Genomic DNA, 12,518 nt, shown 5'->3' on the forward strand with positions numbered 1-12,518 from the left:
CAACTCAAAATGCCTTTTATTTATTTGTTTGTTTATTTTTAAGTGTCCCTGGTTGTTTATAATGTAAAAGTTCTGAAATTTCAAAGTTTGTTTGGGTTTAAAAGTCTCTGGAGATAATGCCAAAAGACTTGGTATTGTCTCAGAAAAGCTGTTGAAGACTGGTGTTCATGTCTATGTTGAAAGTGCTTGTGGAATATAATACACTTAGAAATGATGGGGCCAAATTCATCCATTATCTTAACTCCATTGACTTCAGTGCAAGCTTTAGATCTGTGTCATTTGTGAAAAAATTGGTGACAATACAGTATTTTTAAAATAAAGAAATCCCCGTTTTTGATGGAAACATTTATATTCATTAGCCTAACACAAGTTACTCTTATTGGATGCAAGGCAATCTCAAAACGTCTGATTTCTTTGCCTGCTAGCAGATTAGAGGTACATAATGTAAGAACATGGTTGCATTTTGGTGGCCCTCATTGTCCAAAGCTGCTTTACTGTATTAACAAATGCACAACGATATTTCAGACTTCAGCAAAAGCAACCTAATGCCCTCAGTCCACCATGAAAATTCCCAGCCCTTCCCTGTTGGAAACATCTTCGAAATGAGATTTGCAGGTTACCATGTGTTAATTTGTTACCATTCATTGGGCTACTACTTAGGGCATGTCTGCACCAAAACACTAAGCAAAGTTGAGGCATATCAATTAAAGGTGTGAAGTCAGTGCACCTAAATTAAAAATGTTAACCCATGTGTGGGTGCTGTAATTATTTTGCTGCGACTTAATCGTCCTCCAAGAGGAGACCACTTTATTCCTGAGTGAGAGCATGGGGAGGGAGGGTGTGTGTGAAGGGGGCAAGAGGGTAACGACTTCCTTCTTGTAAACACAGGATGTCCTTATATGCAATGCATGGACATCCAAACCTGCCAGATTACTGTAGCTCTGGCCTTGTGAAAGTGAACAAGCAATTTGAGATCTAGTTCTACAGTTTGAAAACTGATTGCTCAATAGGATGTGAGCAATAAATGACACACTCGTGAATGTTTTCAAAAGGAATCCAGTAAAGCTCTATGGGTCTGACATGTCATTGGCAGCAATATTTAGAGGATTCATTATTATAACACATGGCACTAATAGAGGCAAGGAGATCACAGTCTGTAAAAATCCCTTCTACATAGGGAGAAGATTTCTCAAAATAGACGCTGTTTAATTGCAAACAAAGGCATAACATGATTCAGTTAGAAGCTCAGAGACACATTCAGACTAAAAATAAGAAATTTTTGTAGAATAAGAGCTATAGACTTGTTAGGGGATGCTGGTCAGGCCTTTAGGTAGAGCAGCTGGTATCCAACCCAGGCCTTCAAAGGTTCTGGATCCATGTTCCTTACTGAAGGAAATATGACTCAGGAATTGTAACTCAATATCCGTTTCTATTTTATAAATTTTATTAAAACTCTAAAACTAAAGTTTAATCAAGAAAACCTATCACCAGAGCTAACCTTAATAATGTTAAACAAAAATAAAACACTATGAAACTGTCAAATCAAACAAGTTAATATTGGAGGTAAATTATCAGATGAGTACAAAAATAATCCCCAAATTCTAAGAAGTTTAAGAATGTGGCTTTAGTTGAGATTTATAACCAAACAAAAGAACTTCACCAAATCAATTATTATCTATAATTCGCATCTGGTTAAGTATGTATATACTTACATTGAAGCTTATATTGAAACCAGTTATTCACTTATATCTGATCTATAACCTCAGAGCCAATTATAAAGCTTCTTTCTTACATGATGGGGTACCCTTTTCCTCCCTTCCAGAACAGATGATATAAATACAATCTTTAACAGAACATTCTTGATAAGCACAAGTTTAACAATTATTATTTATCAGAAATTACAGATGACAATATAAAGTCTCTCGACTTTTTAAAACACAGAACATACTTTATGGGAAAATATTTGGGGCTGTTTAATCCTGCGGAGCTTCATTTTTTCCAGCGCCTATCCTGTGTGGCTTTATTAGGTGTCAGCACAGATGTGTGTGCATCCAGCCACACTTTCACTTTTACACCCTGAAAAAGGCTGGGATGTTCTTAGTAGGGCCAGTGTTTTCTGGAAATTGGCAATATTGCTGCGTTTTTTTCCCTGAAATTAGCTTTCATTTCTGGAATCATCGATTCCTTAAGATTTTCTACCTTGTGCTTCAGGCATTTGAGCCGTTTCCTACCAATGTCTAAATGGTTAAACATGAGGATAGTGTTAAAGAATTCAGCAAAGATATGTTCCATATGGATGGAGGGAAGTTATTTTGTACAATTTGCAGCAAAGTTCTTGACCATGTTAAAAAGGACTGCATAGTCAACCACATTAAAGGTCCATGTCATGTTGCAGCAACAGAAAAACAGAAAACGAAGGGCAGAGAGTGGCGAAGTGAGAGTAGCAAAGACACATTTCACAATTACTGGTGTGCTTGCATGACAAAATGAAAATCAGAAATACAGGGAAAAGGTAGTATCAAGAATAGGTGGAGGTCTGTTGCAGTGCAAACATCCCACTAGAAAAACTAGACAATCCCCAAATGAGAGAATTCCTAAACAAGAACATATGAAATGGGGCCTGTATCCCGCAAGGAAGTACACTGAGATGAGTCCATCTTCCCCACGTCTTTGAACTAAACAAGCAACAACTGATTGTTGAATTGAAGGATGAGCATGCAGCTCTAATTGTGGATGAATATACAGACAGCCTACACCAGTATGTTGCAAATGTTCTAATAGAGCTGATGCAGGTTTCAGAAGATTTCCCAGCTGCTGCCAAGCTCATAGAAACAGTAGAGTTAGAACATGTTAAACTACTCTACAGTTGCACAAGCTGTTATAAAGATCCTTGTACACCATGAAATTGACTTTTCAAATGTAGTGGCTTATGTGACAGTAAATGCAGAGTACATGTAAAAGTCATTCAAAGACAGTTTAAATGGCATTTTAAACAACTGCATTCATGTGCCTGCTGGGCACACATTACAGCTTTACTAGGTGATTGCTGGTGCCGTTTGTATACAGAAGTGGACCGTCTGTGCTCTAACAAAAAAGCTGTTCTTATCGACCTTGGAGTTGAAAGTCCGACATTACCACTAGAACCAGTTGAAACAAGATGGACTACTTGGTTTAAAGTTGTAGATTAAAGCCGTAGACTATCACTGCCATCATGTGGAGTACTACAAGGGGTTCATTGCTTGGGAAATTGAATTGGAGGAACGACTGCCGTTTTAGAGGAGCTAAGTGTTTTATTGCAGAGTGAATTGCTTGTGGCAAATTTAATTTGTATTGAAGCAGACGTAACTCCACTTGTTCATACACCACTTAAGTTTGAATCACGGTCGACATTACCAACAGAAGTATACAACGTTGCATCTGATCTGCTGGCAATACTTCAGTACAGAAGACAGACTGCACTGTACAATCTCAAGCGTCAAGTTTTTCAGAGCAGTGCAGAGAAATTGCAGGGGTATTTAAATACAAACAGCCAGCATATAGATTTTTTTCGTGATGTGAGAATCTTTGATCTCAAGCAAGTTTGTGTACTGTCCTGCAACTTCAGTGACTATGAAGAGAATATGGCGCTGCGGAGTTCTGTACCTGAGGATGAGCGAGCAGTTTACTTGAACATTGTAAATTAACTTCCTAGTACCAATGACGTTTGTCTCTCCAGTTTTTGGAAAAGCATGGACAAACGTTTGCCAAGACTTAGCCAGATTGCTCATGTTGTTTTGGCAATCCAGTGCAATTCAGTTGATGCTGAACACAGTTTCTCCAATCTTGAACAAGTGCTAACCCCGCAACATTACTGTATGTGATTGGAAAGTATGAAGATGTATGCGCAAATGAGTTTTAATTTATCCTAAGCGTGTGTCAGTGAATATTTGTATGCTGATATATGTGATATACAGATATTTGCAATAAAATGTTAGTTTAAGCAGAAATGTATTTTTTATTGCAAATTTCCCCTTGCTGTTAGATTGTTGCATAAAACAATAATCCAACTTTCATTTTAATTGTATAGTCTTGTGTGGCAAGAATTTTGTTTTGTATTTATACTGATGATCACTTAATACATTTTTTTTAATGTTCTAAAACTGACAATTTTGGTTTTTGAAAAAAATTGTCTGTAAATGTAATGTAGGCTACCGCATTTTTGTGCTGTAAATGATTACATATTGCTCAGGTTTGTCAATTACATGTGTGTTTGGGGTTTTTTTGTAGTAATTTAATGCATATCCAAAATTTCTGAAATAAAAAGTTTTGAAAATCTGAAATTACTCTGTTATCATGGACGAAAACACTGGCCGTAGTTCTTAAGTATGTGGAGTGTGTTAGCCAGCAATTCATAAAATATTTGGTATTTTTTGTATCTCAGAAGTTTTTTTCAACCTGTGACCACTTCCAAAATATCAAGCATAGGACCACATGTGAGGAAACTAGCATACTCTTATCTGGATCATGTATCCTAAAAATATTGTCACCGGTGTATGAGAAATAAAATATAATCCTCTTTTATAAAAATATGTGATGCAAATACCTGAGCACAACAGAGCCAGTCGTGCAAACATTCATTTATCAGTAAAATAAAAATAAGTTCACACTTATGATACATTTTTATGTCCATTTTCTCCTGAGCTAATCTAAAACCAGGGCAGTTTTTTTCATTCTTCTTGGAAACAAGATTTTACAGTAAGTATCGTAGTTTGGAACTAGATTATAGGTTAAACAGCTTATCTTCTAAAATCTCCATATTGATAGAGAAGTTACTTAAAGCACACCAAGATGAAACCCATTCAAAATATAATTTTTTTTAAAATATAGATGGTATTGATATACAAACAAGCTATTTTCACAGTAGTGAGGGTAATTAGCTATTAGAACAGTTTATTAGGGTTGTGAGGGTTTCTTTGTCCCTTAATGTCATTTACTCTAAGATTTAAAATGTTTCTGAAAGAGATGCTCTAACTCAATTAAAGTTATGAAGATCCTTGATGCAGGATATACTATGATCTGTGTTTATGTAGGAGGTTCAATTAGATCATATTGGTCCATTTTGGTCTTAAGATCTGTGAATTTCTGAATAATACTTTTGTTTATTAGAATCCTAAATTACTTGTTTTGAATATTGGAAGGCTTAATTTGTCTTTAGCTTTCTGACAATAGCTCACTTTAGCAACAAGTCATTTAAATAAATAACATTTTCCAATAAGGAAAAGTGGGCTGTCATGCTGCTTTATTTCTCCACGGCATAGAAACTTCTAAACCTCACTTTTTTCTTTAGAATAAGTAAGTTGGTTGAAAGGTTAGCTATCCAAGAACTCATTAGTGCAGTAACAACAAATTCTTTCACAAGTCAGTAAAAATGGGTTAATCCAACAGCAATCTGTTATACGGTCTTTGCTAATCCTTTTTTTTTTTTTTTTTTAAACAGGGTAAACCAGACTTAAATACGACACTACCAATCAGACAAACAGCATCCATTTTCAAACAGCCAGTAACCAAAGTTACCAACCATCCTAGCAATAAAGTAAGATCAGATCCACAACGAGTGACTGAACAGCCACGACAGGTAAGAAGGTCATCAGTTCCCTGTTGTTACCATTCAGAAAGTGGTATTGTGACCTGAGATCTAATTGGCTTTGGTTTAAATTTAAAACAGAATAATTTGCATTCCAGGGGAGATTTATAGCCTTAATGTGATTTCTATTAAGTATCTCTTCTCTTTATTAAAAGAAGTGTAGTGGAGAAGAAACTGAAAAGGCTTGATTCCATGCATGTTAAAATAAGTGTGTAGGAGGCTAACTCTTTAATCCGTACCTTCATTCATGGTTCTACAATTAGAGAATTTCACTTAGTTATAACACTTTTTAAAAACATATCCCTGTATTTTGACATGAAGCATCAAACTTCATTGTGTTGTCCTCCTTACAGCATTTGTTTCTAAAAAGTTCAGTTTTATAAAGGGGAGGGGATAGAACATACCTTTGTAAAAGGCATTTTACTGGAAGAAAGCTTTACATAAAACATTAAAAAATGCTGTTTTGTGTCTCTTAAATTCATTAAATCCCCTTTAAGGAGACTTTTGATGAATGCTCATTTTCAGAAAATAGTAGAGTATATTATTATAAACTCTGTTTTGTACAGGATTTCATTTAGATCCCTTTCTTTATACTGATGTTTGATCCTCTCTTCACACCAAAGGGGTCTTCATTTGAAAAGAAATGAACAAATGCAAGAACTATCACAAGGAACTCCCTGTTAGCTAATTATTAGTGCTCTGTATATGTGAGTGAGATTTAAAAACAGTACCTGAAGGATCAATGTAATCTTATTTATCAAGTTCCTATAAGGTTGCTACCATCAAATTAAGATGCCTTATACATTGGCTGTTTAAGAAGAAAGTACTACAGCACTTATTTATGTATTCGGGACACTCTCATGGCCCCTTTCTTATTCTAGAACAGAGGTTAAGTTCTGGGGACAAACATGCTTTTAACATTCATTCCATATGAAATCCAGACTACTTCTATCAGCATTGCTCCCTCAAGGTTCCTGTGTGCAGATCTTTTAAGAAATAGTTTTGACCTATCACACATGATTGGGCTTTGTTTTCTTAAAGAATCTACCTAAAGAATTTGGATCCTACATCCTGTGTAGTGTTTCTTCCTCTTCAGGTGAGCCAGAAAAGAAGAAATTTGGAGCCATATTGGATCATCTTGTTATAGAGGTCTTTCAGCAAGATTTGAAGGTCTCGACTTGCCTCACTGTTGGTCCCACGAGGTTCAGCAGGGGCCATGTAAGTGTATCACATCCAGATCTAAAAGATACATAACTGCATGGGTCTACAGCCTCTTATCACCACGTATTCTTTGGGTTTCCCTTGAGCGACTACACTTCCAGTGCCAGGCTTTTCCTTTCAGTGTGGCTGCTGCACCACTAATATTCACCAAACTGGGTGGCAGTTATAGCACCTTCATTCTAGAGAAATGGATCTCTGCCCGTTCATACCTTGATGACTGACTCAAAACCCTTCCCTGGTTGTCTGCTCCCCTACCTCCCACAAATTTAGTGATTGAGGTCTTCTACAACTAGTCCCTTGATCTTTATGTGAAAGAGTAATCTCTCCTCCTAAAGATTCCCATTATAGATGACTTTCAATACTCAATTGGGCAAGGTCTTTGCCTTCTAAGAGAGGGTTTAATAAATTAAGAAGATGGAATGAGATCTAAAGCTAAGCAACACCTGCCATATTGGACATCCTGGTTACTTTTGAACAGATTCCAGTCTCATCTTTTAAGCATCACTTCTTGGTAAGAGGACATACTGAATAAAATCACTAAACAAAATGTTGGTGTTCTGAGCAGAAGAGGTTTCTATAAAGATCGGTGACATTTTTTGTTTTGTTTTTGGAGAGTTGGGTTTGAAATGGTTAACACCCCTCTTTTCCCCCTCACCCCCACCCCGTTTCCCTATTTAGTGCTGATTTTAGACCAGAATTTTAGGGCTGTTGTTAACTTAAAGCAGTGTTCTTGTTTTTTCCAATGCACTTCATCTCTTTGGAATGGTCACATAGATCCCAAGAACCTGGAGACGTCACTTTTTTGTAAAATTGACTTCTAAAGCACAAGCTGATGTGGCTTCAGCTTGTCTGCAATTTCTCTGGGTCTTTAAAGGCACTGATTCTAGCTTTTTCTTCTATTCAGTAAAGCTCATGTGGTTCTGGGTAGTGCAGAGTTAACAGTATGCAGAAAATCCAAAAAGCTTAAAATTCGTAGTGTTGCAATTGCTTGACTAACCCTGTGATATGTAAACTCACTAATCTGGATTGGTGGGGTACAGTAACAAAAAATTACCCTTTTCACAATTGCCAACATAATTGATTTGAGGGAACCAACCATGGAAGTGAAATTCAGCTCAAAGATATTTCCCACCATAGTATTTGTATTCCTTTCCAGCCTGTTTATTATTAGATTTTCAAACAATACATTTGGATTGTTGTAAAAGTCCCTGCTGGAAAATTTATAAACAGTACATTTTTTTTTATTATGGTGCAGTAAACAAAGAAGTTAATTTAAAGTATTTAGTATACAAACTTTCTTCCAAACTATGTCTAGAGACTTTCCTGGTACAACAACTTAGAAGAAGAAGAAAAAAGGAAGGAAGGAAATAATCTGGAATCCTAAAACCCTCTTTAAAACCTAGGGATGGGTTTTCTTGGTAGAAATATTATGCAGATAGAAGCAGACTCTCCCAGCACTTCCCAATTAACCTCCAGATAAACTGTGTTAGAGACTGAGTTTATAAAGACTTTCCTGTGCTTTGTGTTTCAGGAAAGTTGCAATTCAAAACAGACAATAGATGACTTATTATTTACATTGTAACAAATATCAGTGCAATAATTTGACAATTGATTATATGCTTTTCATATAGGACATCTAAATCTCTTAGAAATTAGTCTCCTCCATGGAAAAATAATCTGTCACGTGATGATGATGGAAGTCTTTTTTTGTATATAAATTGCCAAATGGTCCAGAGGGATTTCAACTCACCACCTCTGTGTGCAATTGCACATCTGCAATCACTTGAATATGTGTGTATGTATATGATAGGTTTTATCCCAATTGTGCTTTAGAATCGATTTGCACACTCAAATTCTGTAATTATGCACATTCTACTGAGTACAGAAGAAGTCCAATGGAGTGCTTAGGCCCTGCTTACTTTCCACAAAGCAGGAATTTGGTTCCCTGTTAGGATCTTTTACAGGACAAAATAATGAGGCAGGACTGGATGCTGACAGTTCAATTAGACTCTGAGAGAGAACACCAGGGTTTCCCAACATTTCATATTATAGAGCATCTCTTAGTAGTGAGGCAATCTCATGATTACTCTTTCCAAATCAAAGTGAATTCCTCCCACATACAATCAGTTTCCCCACCAAACAAAATCCATTCCACACTTTCCCCCACATACACATTCAAAATAAACTCCCACGGCTGTTGATGTTTCCACCCCCATGAGCCTCACACAGGTACAGTTTTCCCCCATGCTAAAACTCAAGTTCAATCAACCTACTACCTTCAGGTTTCCTGGTTTCTCTATGCCTACTTGCCTCACTATTCCCCTACCCCAAATCTCCCTTTAGGTACCTGACTTTTTTTTTTCTAGGTACCTTGGTCTGGCCTCCTTTCTCTTATCTACTTTTTTACCCCCATCTACCTCCCTTCTCACAATAGAAGTTGAAACCAGATTTTGCCAACATTCCTTCTCAGCCTGACTTTTCATGTGGTGGTCTCAATGGCTCCTTTCTGTGGTAGCTATCCCCTTAGTAATCCCAGTAGTTTCTTTGTCATGTGATAGCCTCTCTGGTGGCTCCCTAGGTGGTGTTGCAGTGAGATTTCGGGCAGCAGCTCCTTCAGGTAGCAGATCTCTCTGATGGTAGCTCCTCCATGACCTTGTAGCAGCAGCTTCCTCCTTTTATGGAGCAACAGACCCTAGTGGCATCTGTGGTTCTATGCTTTTATCTGTCAGGGCAGCAGCTGCACACAAAGGATGGAGCCAGGATCATCATGAGGCTGCGCAGCTCGTCATGTGCCACTGAAAAAGGCTTTTAGACCACAGTTCAGGAACATCTGGAAAACATCCAACCCTTAAGTTCTTGGTTCTGTATCTTATTTGCTCATCAAGAAGGAGGAATTCACACGAGGGTGTGAGAAGGTAGAGCTGCACATCCAGGGTTCCCAGATCTGTGTTGTATCCTTAGGTGGGGACTGAGTCTATTTATTGAAGACTGAACCTTGCTGACAAACTACCTTTCTTCCCCCCCCCCCCCCCCCCTGCTGAACCAGTGAATGCACTTCCAACTTCTATGAATTGTTTTAAAATCTTCAAACAACTTTTTTTTTCATACACTGACACCAACCAATCCAGAGGCACTTTGCTAAAACTATATTTGTCATCGAAGCACAGTGATGTGTTTACCCACGTGCTGCCAAACTTCAAGTCTGTCTCATTCACACAGTCCTCTTGTAGCTATTTCACTCTCTTCCTAAATTACTCACATACCCAAAACCTGTTTTGGGGTCTCATTGAGGCGGCGCAAAGTAGTAAAGTTACTCCTTTGATTTTTATTTTTTACTACTTGCATTTTGTAGCATTTTGTTTCCCTTCTTGCAGGCTTCATTTTCTTGCCTGTTTCATTACATTGACCAGAAACCCTCAGTCTTCCAGTGATTGCTGCTTATCTTACTGCTTCAGAGTTGTACTGCACTCAGATTTGGCTGAGGTTAAGCAGTCAACCTTGGACTGCTACCCAGAATCACTGTGTGGATGAAAAATGTCAGAATAGCTATTGACTTCAAGAGCAGTTTCATCAGTAAAAAGCAGAAAGCCTGTTTCCTCATCATTGCTGAAAGCTAGTATGATTTTGCTTAATGTCAGGAAACTGCACCTTCTCCCAACTACTACTCTCTCCCTTCTCATCCAAAAGGACACCAGATGTGGTAGTACTCTATACTGTGGCAGTACTCTCTACCCCGCCACATACTTCCTTTTGAACCTGGAGTGGGGATTCCCAGAAAGAAAAATAATACAGACCAGTGGAGACCCAAGAGCTAGACCTCAAGTCTACAGGCAATAAGTTAGCCAATCAGTTGCTTAAGTTAGTACTGCTGCCTATTCAGTATTTCACATCTGACTGTAGAATATTCAATGACATGTCAAACCAAAACTCCTTTCTTCTTCATGGATTTCAGTATCCCTGCCCTATAAGTGTCTGCTCTGTTTCAATGCTCCAAGGTATAATCCAAAGCTGTACTATTTGTGAAGCACATGTTCTCTCCTTGAAAACACAGGACTCCTTGGTGCTAACTAGCCTGAACTTTTTGACCTCCAGGGCATGCTACAAAGTCCACCTGTTTCTTCCCCAGAAGCTTGAACACAAGTCTCACTTAGTGAACAGGAATTTTTATATAGTGGATATTTTGAGACTTGACCAGTTATCAGCTGGAATTACATGAGCGTAGTGCCTTTAAGTATAAGAGAGCCCAGGGCAAATATTTTGTTTGTATAATTCAGGATGGATTGATTTAAATCAAAACTAGTTGAATCACTGATTTTAATAATGATTTAACTCAACAAGCAGAAAACCTAGATTTAAATAATAGATTTTAATCATAGTGTGCATTTGTACTTTTTAGGTATTTTCCTAAGGAAAGGTTGAGTCTCGTTAATTGGTAACTATTAATTTTGCAAAATCAACATAGCATTTACACTAAATTTGGTGCTTCCTTTTGCTAATCAGGAGGATACACCATACACATACATACACGCTCTTTAAGTAATTATATATCATAGTTTATTCAAATTCCTAGTTTTTACATTTTTATTACGTTAGAAAATGGTGAATGATGCGTTCCTTATTAACTAGGTGATTAATTTTTTTACTTGTGATTATTGTGTCAAGCCCAAGTTGGATAGAAATTCAAATTCCCTTAAAATGCACCAAAACAGCATTTTAGTTTTATGCAATAAAAATATTAACTTAAACATTTTTTTCTTATTCAAACACTTATCAAAACATGTTTTGCAGTTAAAACTGATTAAAGGAAGAATTTGTAGTTAGTGAAATTAACTGATTTGTGGTCACCATGTCCTTCAGGATTTTAGAACTAGTAGATCATACTCTCTCACACCTAGATTTTATTCATAGATTGGGAAAAAGAGAACAAGCTTTCCTGCCTTTTTTAACTCCCAGTTTGTTTCTGAACTTTGAATGAACTAGTCATTGAACTGAAATAGGTTAATAAACTGAAATGAAGAAAATATTCTCTCTGCAGCTGCAGAAAAGGCTACTGCTATCTAAAGCTGGTTTAGCACTTCAGCAACCTCTGGTTCCAGGTGCTTAGTCAGTGACTTCCTCTTTGTGGATTGACTTTCTTTGAAACTTGGGAGCAAACATGTAATGCTTATATTATTTTTTGTATTTAAATAATTTAAATAGATCATAATAAGTTATCAATTTCAAATTTATTTTAAATATTTTTTTAAAAAATAAACCTCTTTAATTTAAATAAAAATCTGTTTTACATAAAATCTGACTTTTAATTTTTTAAAATAATTTTTTATCTATGCTGGTATAATTTGAGATAAGTGCTAATCACATTTGTCTTGCCAATGTTTCAGCTCGGTGCCTTCACATTTCATTTGGCTTAAATAATCCATGAGAATCTCTAGACTTTTGAACATACACAACTTGTTCACACAGTCTAACTAGAAAAAGATCCTCTACCATAGGAATTAAGGAATCAGATGATAAATCCCAGCTGATGTCTTAGATCCTCCCAAAATGAAATTCCAAAAGGGGTTGACTCTCTTCACTTCACCCACTTTCCTCAGGATAATCCTGAGCAATAGATGGGCCTTGTAACATTCCCTAAGGGTCAGATGTGCTCACTGAAATGAGATTTGAACTCTGA

General features: G+C 36.9%; 1 protein-coding gene across 1 annotated transcript in view; it reads left to right on the top strand.

The window, feature by feature from the left end:
- The window catches only part of MBD2 (methyl-CpG binding domain protein 2), a 55,301-nt gene that overhangs the window by 23,210 nt on the left and 19,573 nt on the right, over nucleotides 1–12,518 (top strand). Inside the window, exon 3 of the mRNA XM_054032611.1 lies at nucleotides 5,477–5,614. Within this exon, the coding sequence (XP_053888586.1) occupies nucleotides 5,477–5,614 (138 nt within the window). The remainder of the gene's footprint in view (nucleotides 1–5,476; nucleotides 5,615–12,518) is intronic.

This window comes from Malaclemys terrapin, chromosome 6 (assembly GCF_027887155.1).
Source record: "Malaclemys terrapin pileata isolate rMalTer1 chromosome 6, rMalTer1.hap1, whole genome shotgun sequence".
Classification (NCBI taxonomy): domain Eukaryota; kingdom Metazoa; phylum Chordata; order Testudines; family Emydidae; genus Malaclemys; species Malaclemys terrapin.